General features: G+C 46.7%; 1 protein-coding gene across 1 annotated transcript; it reads left to right on the forward strand.

Moving 5' to 3' along the window:
- Positions 1-894: 894 nt before the first annotated feature.
- On the forward strand, positions 895-7382 carry trib2 (tribbles pseudokinase 2). Its single transcript, XM_077016820.1, has 3 exons — positions 895-2168; positions 3151-3443; positions 5194-7382. The coding sequence occupies exons 1-3, from the start codon at positions 1899-1901 to the stop codon at positions 5663-5665; spliced, it is 1035 nt and encodes a 344-aa protein (XP_076872935.1). The 5' UTR covers positions 895-1898; the 3' UTR covers positions 5666-7382.
- Positions 7383-7774: the final 392 nt, after the last annotated feature.

Raw genomic sequence — 7774 nt, forward strand, 5'->3', positions numbered from 1 at the left:
TTGCCTTATATTGTGTAAACACAAGTACACATACACATACACATGCACACACAGTGCATAGATGTGCTCAGAAATTGCACAGTAGGTCACAATGTTAAATACTATACAGTAATACACAGTATTAAAAATGCCCCAGTGTTTACCAGAAACAATCAAAATAATTGCCTAATACAACAGCCTTACACAATACATACCACATGGTCCTATTTTATGACTTCACATAGAATTGCTCCACTGTAAAGCTTCAAAGTAAGGCTGTAAAGTGCAGAAAATGCAGAGCCCTGAAAAGCTAATAATAATAATAATAATAATAATAATAATAATAATAATAATAATAATAATAATAATAATTTATTAAATGTTTAAATGCTCTTCATAATGCTTGGTGTACACTATCCAAAAGAAAAAAAAACCCATATGTACTCTCTCATCTTGGCTAAAGTCTCTGTGCATTCTTGCACATAGCCATTGATTAAAATGTTTTTCCCCCGCTGCTGTGCCGCACATTTGATAAGCACAGACGAGGGTTTAGGTTAACCCGAACTATCACAGTACACTACTAACATCCGAGAGAGTACCCATCACCATGATGCTGTCTGCGTGGCTAGCCCGTATGGGATTAGTCGTTGAGAGAGTGGTCAAGTACCGGTGTCTACTGATCTGTTGCATTCGTCTGAAAGCGAGCTCCACGGTACTTATCCGCCACGCGCATTCGCACATTTCGCGCAGCGTAGACGGATAACGTTTAGTGCAATTGAATTCCAAGGGTGAATAATTATCTTACATGACTGCATATAGCCTACTGTAGCTTGTCATTGTCGGCGTCAAACGAGAAGCCAATAGGCGCGCGCGGTGCGCGTGACGTTGGGGAGGCGGGTCGGAAGCAGGTTGGTGGTGCGCGTGGAGAGGCGCCCGGGCGCAGTCAGCTCCTGCAGTGGCGCGCGCTGTGTGTGTGGCTGACCTCGCGCTCCATGGACGAGATTCTCAGCCACGTCAGTAGAGTCGCACCGCGGGAGACGATGCCCTGCTGAAATAAGGAATAGGCCTGGAGAAATCGGCCATCCCTTTAGCCTCCAGATCATCGCCAAATTCAACAGTTCCGCAAGATATTTCGGAATAAAACGAAGTTGCCGCAGAGGACTCCCGAAAAATCCCCAAATAACCCAAAACAAAGGACTTGCGATCCGGATGCTTCCCTGGCCGTATCTGGTAGATGGCACAGCGACCGTAGCTGCATGGAAATGATTTGTGGAAGGAGGCCGCTGAATGAAAACGGAGCCCTCTCAGGAAACCTGATCCCGCTCACCGGTTAGCGCGTTAGCTGCAGTTCTGCGAGCACTTTTGGCGTTTAATGTTGATTTCCCACACTGGAAAATCGTGTCTCCGCCAGCAGATCCAGCAGCGCTTCTTCGAGCGTTTTGCACTCGGCTGCCTGCTCTGCTGTTTGAAAGGGCTCTGGATCTAGATCGAGGAACCAGTGATCCGCTGAAGACCACATCGTTAGCTGTATTATACCAGGCTTTAGAGCACAGGCCGTATCATTTATTGCAGAGGTAACTTTTTATTAAAGCGACGTCTCCGAAATCTAAGCCAAAAATAACATTTGTTGCAGTACTGTTTTAACTTGCATGATAGTCAAACTTCATTTCAGTCGTATTGACATTGTTCTTTGAGTAATAGATTACGTGGACTTTAAGTTGCTGCAGACTGATGGTAGGATATAATAAGTATTTCTAAGCGAGCGGTAAGTTAGATGAAGGAACGGTAGTTATCTTTATGTATTTTGCATTGCGGTAGTCTAAGTACATTCTGCACGTTGGTCTGTCTCACCCCCAAGTTCATTTTCCGCAGTTTAGTCGTCGACCCATCTTCCTTAAGACAAATCTCATCTAACACTCATGAACATACAGAGGTCAAATCCCATTAACATTTCACGTTATGGGAGATCAAGACACAAAGCGCACGAGTTTGAGGAGTTATCTTGCCTAAGGACTACAGAATCACACCAGAGCTTTAGCCCCAACCTCGGAAGCCCGAGCCCTCCAGAGACCCCGGACTCTTCGCACTGCATCTCGTGCATCGGGAACTACCTCTTACTGGAGCCGCTGGCGGGGGACCGCGTGTTCAGAGCCGCCCACCTGCACAGTGGAGACGAGCTGGTGTGCAAGGTGAGACACGCGCGCGCTCGCGGCGGTGCGCTCGCGCGTTGTGTGTATGTGGAGGCGCGCGCGCTGAGCGACGCGGGGGACGTTGCGTTCACCCTGACGGTCCTCGAGAACCTTTAATTGCGTTTGATGTTCAGCAGAGACTCGGCGCGTTATACCTTAAATGTTATTTGCTTGCCTGAAAACTGCCGAGTAAGCGTGTTTAATGTGCTGTGGAATATTCTACCGCGGCGCCTGTAATGGAGAAGCGAGTAATGGAAAAGCCCGAGAAACGCTTCGCACGCACGCACGCACGCCCGTGCTCTGTCGATCATGTTTCTGATGTCGCGGTGACACGCGCGCGAGTAACACGGTCCTAAGCCCAAACTCGGACGTTACCGGGATCTCCCGATCACGGTGCACTGAGCTGAGAGCCTGCATAAGACTCTTATAACACGACACCATCACCACTGACGACTAGAGCAGTGGATACGGGAGAAAACACTACCTTTTATCTTAATTTAGTGACGAGATCGAGCGTGTGTGTGTGTGTGTGTGTGTGTGTGTGTGTGAGACGAATCTAGAGTTCATATGAGCAGTACACCAGATGACTCCCTGTATACCTTGATAAGCATTAGCCCTGTGATGTCCACCGTCGCTGTGCTATATTTATCCTCCTTTTACGCGTTTGCTACTCAGCAGCATCAAAGATGGATGTGTGTTTGGGTGGCGTAGCCGTTCTGCAGATGTACGCCGCCCCGGTGCAGCTACGGGCCCAGTGCTTTTGTCTCTGAACCCTCCATTGTCTCACTAAACGCTGGCTTATTTGAGACGGACGGACAGACCGACCGGCTCAACAAGTCCAGTGGGAATGTGTTTTTGACCAATACATATGAGTGTGACACCCGGTGAGGACGGTGTCTCCGCACAGCCGTCCTGATGTCCAGATGTCCGTGCCAGTGTGTAACGGTGTGTAAACCCACTCCCTCCCTCCTCTGTTTCGCAGGTGTTTGATATCAGTCGCTACCAGGAGTCCCTAGCAGCGTACTTTGTGCTGGGTGCCCACCAGAACATCAACCAGATCGTGGAGATCCTCCTGGGGGACACGCGAGCATACGTGTTCTTCCAGCGCAGCCATGGAGACATGCACTCCTTCGTCCGCGTGCGTAAGAAGCTGCGTGAGGAGGAGGCCGCCCGCCTCTTCTATCAGATAGCCTCCGCCGTGGCACACTGCCACGACAACGGCCTGGTTCTCCGAGACCTCAAGCTGAGGAAATTCGTCTTTAAGAACGAGGAGAGGTGAGGAGGTGTGTGTGTGTGTGTGTGTGTGTGTGTGTGTGTGTGTGAGTGTGTGTGTGTGTGTGTGTGTGTGCGCGTGCGCACATCACGTGGTGACCCTCGGCGGGCGGAGATGGTCGTTCCCTGGGTTTTCACGCTGCTACTTTGTGCGTGTTGTCTTCTCTGTTCTGTTTACTGTACAGCTGTGCATGTGGGCTTTCCTGTAGTGTTGGACAGTGTGTGTGTGTGTGTGTGTGTGTGTGTGTGTGTGTGTGTGTGTGTAGGATGTAAAATGCAGCCTGGCCATAGCATCCCCTGCCTCTAAAATCAGGCTGGTGTAATAGCAGTGTGCATTATGGATTTGGGTGGTCGTCCTGTTCTAGATAAACGGATCTGGTGCTTCTAGCCAAATGAGTCACCTTAGCTGGACTCCTCGCTGCTTAACACATAGGAATGAAATAGATGGGAGAAGATCTGGACTCAAATGTGAGTTCAGTGCAGAACACTGTAGTCTGGGCCTGATGAGTAACGGTTGACTGGTGTGATGGACATAGCCAGAGGTGGTCTTCATCCTGGGCCAGAAACGAAACACAGAGTGTGTGCTTAGATGGAGCAGGGAGCCAGAGGAACCTGACCCCTGGCTGGAGGGCTCGGCCCGGAGCCCCGCCGGCTTCCTGCCCCGCTTATGACATGGCCCGGGGCCCCTGGCGTTGAGTAGCAACACATACGGGTCTGATTTCCCCCTGGATCAGTACTGGTTTTGGACAAAATCGCTGTGCCAGTGATGAGTCACCAGTGAATTCTTCAGTTTTTCTGTGAATGCTTAGTTTTATATTCCAACTGAGAAAGTGGTTTTGCATTTTCTGTGCAATTGCGAGCACATTTAGGTTGTGCCTTAGGTGCCCTGGTCTGTTTGCCCGAGTGTAAACCAGTGTCCTTTTCACACTCAGCAAGTGTGTGTGTGTGTGTGTGTGTGTGTGTGTGTGTGTGTGTGTGTGTGTGTGTGTGTGTGTGTGTTTTCCACTCTGCAGTACAGGAGTGAGTCACGTATGGTGCATGTCATTTGCGGGTTATTTTGAGCTGGCTGCTCCCCTGTTATACTGCAGCCCTCTGCTACTGGACAGAAACGTCGTGAGGGGTCAAAGGGTCAGGTCAGGGCGTGCAGGCACTACATTTGCCTTCCACAAAACGTCTGAGCTGGAATGAGGCGCGCTCACAGCCTGACTGTTGGGCCCAAGAGGGATATTTACGAATTTCATTCAGATTCCTTTGGATAATGTCCAAGCTTAATATGTTGTTGAAATCCAGAAGTAGTGAAAGCAAGAGAATATCAGAGATTTTCCTTATTTTACTTGATTACTAAAGAGATCTGCTTATTTTGTTTGATTACTAAAGAGATCTGCTTACCCTGATGAGGTATATGTCATTTTGTCATATTTCCTGGTTTTGCTCATTTCTCTGTCTTATGTTGCTATGAGTAGTCATGGTTCTTGGAATCCCATAGATTGTGTTGCACTATCTACTTTCATTAAAAAATCATAGGAAGGATCAGTGTTTTCCTGAGAGAAGCTTTGCCTCAGCGATGGGAACATCCAGAGGCAGTCTGTTCTTTCATTACTTCAGTTATGGGGATTTATCATCCAATACAAGTTCTGCCATTATGACAAAATTGCAGTCTTAAGCAATATTTTTCCTTGAGTAATTATAAGTGGATATATCTCCTCTCAACCCACGAGTTTCTTTTTACATTTTTTCATCTTGTGTTCCTCAGGAGCCTCGTGAAGTTGGAGAGTTTGGAAGACACGTACCTCCTGGAGGGGAATGACGACTCCCTCTCGGACAAACACGGCTGTCCGGCCTACGTGAGCCCGGAGATCCTCAATGCTAGCGGCAGCTACTCGGGGAAGGCGGCGGACGTGTGGAGTCTGGGGGTCATGCTGTACACCATCCTCGTGGGCCGCTACCCCTTCCACGATGTGGAGCCCGGCTCGCTCTTCAGCAAAATCCGCCGCGGCCAGTTCAGCGTCCCCGAGACGCTGACGCCCAAGGCCCGATGCCTGATCCGTAGCGTGCTCCGGCGGGACCCGGCCGAGCGTCTCACCTCCCGCGAGATCCTGGAGCACCCCTGGTTCCTGGCGGCCACCAGCCAGGCCGGCGGGGCCCACGGCAGGGGGGAGCGTGAGGCGGACCAGACAGTACCAGAGGCCAGTGTGGAGGAAGACCTGGAGCAGTTCTTCAGCTGAGCAGCACAAGAAACAGACACTTTGCCACTTGTTTTAGATGAGACAAAAAAGAAGTTAACAAGATACACTTGTTTCAGAAGGTGTCTGTCTTTATCTCCCATTCCATGGAGAAACCCTGGTAAGATCTGGCTTAATGGTGTGGACCACCGTGAGCAAGAACTTCTGGGCGATGCAAATGTTAATGTTCAGTAATGTAGCAAGACTTACAATCTTTAGTTTGAGATTTTTCTTTTTTTTTTCTTTCTTTTTTTTAAGTGGTGCTCTTGGGGTGTACAAGTTGCATTAAGCTACAATAAACACAATGGCACAGGAGACCTCAGCGAACAAACCCCAGCAGTGAGGCCAGTGGTCAGCTGCAGTCTCTCCCATTATGAGTTCTGATTCATCAAGGTGGACAACATAGTCAACACATACTGAACGTCACTTCAAAAGCATTTTTGTCATTGTATTTATTATGTTTTTTTTTAAGTATATTACTTACCAATTTACTCTTTCATAGCCTTATAGGCCAATACTATACAACGTATGTGCTGGCTATCAGTAGAATTACAATAAGAAGTTTATTTCTCATCTTCCCTCCCTTCCCCCAGTGTAATTATTTTATTTTGTATCATTTCTCACTCATTTGTGTAAAGCTGCATTAAGTCAGTTCTGTGTTGCATTAAGCTATTCCATCCACCCACGATCCACCCCCCCCCCCCCCCCCCCCCCGCGTGACGAGCACTTGACTATGGAGGGCTAGGTGAACGCTCCGTTCTATCTCTCTAGCACCTGGTTTGATTTCACTTCCTTCTTCTGCAGATATGAAAAAATATTATTTTTTATTTAAAACAACTACTATATTTAAGAAAGGAATGCGTGCAGGGTTATCTCTTTACTTTAGACCAAGTTTCCATAGATATTGTAGGCAATACTTTTTCGACACAGGACAGTTTGAATCTAGGCATTAAAAACTGTCCCAAGGATTAAACCGTCTAACTTGTGCCAGTATTTGTGCCCCATGCCATCTATGCTGATAGTATCTCTTCTTATTCCCTTTTCTTTCTTTTTTTAATTTACATTTTCACTCCACCACAGTTAAACTATATTTCTACGTCTCCGGTACCTCATGTTTAATTTTCTACTGCCTGCGTAGGTTCTGTGAAATGATCATGTTCTGAATGGTACATGTGGACACGTTTCGTCGTATATCAATGTTACTTGAACTTGTGATCTGTGGTCAGTGGCATGTGGCCTTTTTTGATGCTATTGCCTGCCGAGCAGGGGGGAGGGGGAGCCGTTGGAACTTTCTTTTCCTAATGTAAATTCTTGCAAAGAAATTGTTAGGAGTCTTGAGTTGCTTCCTAAGTTGCTTTTGGGTTTTTGTTTTGTTTGGTTTCTGGTAGTCTGACCTGCCCACTTATGTAGGTGCTGATTAGGTGCTAACGTTGAAGGAGACAAGGTTATTATTATTATTTTTGTTTATTTTAATTTTTTGAAGGGGGGCAATGCATGATGGGATATCTGCCTCAGATGCTCTGATTGTAATGTAACTGATTTTGGTGTTTTGTCCAAATTTATTCAGTAAATAAATTGTGAACTGCACACTGAAAATATTTGTTTTTCATAGATTCCTGTGACCTGAAAGTAAAGTGGATTTGTTTCTTGTTGCTGCACCAGCTTGGTGTCGTATAGACATGGTTATGGGTAAAAATAAAGTTCTCAACTGCACAAAAAATACAAAACATCTTTCCACATTGTAGTTATGCTTTACTAGTAAGCTGCTTCACCAGTTTATATATATTCACTGAAATTTGACATTATACATATATATATATATAAACAGATTTCAGTGTTCTGTAGTAAAACATAGCGGTAGTGAAAGAAATTCTGAAATACACAAGGATTCCAGAAAACCAAATGTTTCAAACGTGTGTGTGTGTGTGTGTGTGTGTGTTGGGACCTCCAAAATTGTTAACCCAGCATCAACCCATGCTCATGCAGCAATTGGCTGTCGCTTCGCGCCAGTGTGTGATTGGTTGTGTAAGACTTGTACCTGTGTTAAACTTGTAAAGCGACCTTGGGTTTCTAGAAAGGCGCTATATATATTGAACATTCATTAATTAATTC

Source organism: Brachyhypopomus gauderio, chromosome 9 (genome assembly GCF_052324685.1).
Source record: "Brachyhypopomus gauderio isolate BG-103 chromosome 9, BGAUD_0.2, whole genome shotgun sequence".
In the NCBI taxonomy this organism is placed as follows: domain Eukaryota; kingdom Metazoa; phylum Chordata; class Actinopteri; order Gymnotiformes; family Hypopomidae; genus Brachyhypopomus; species Brachyhypopomus gauderio.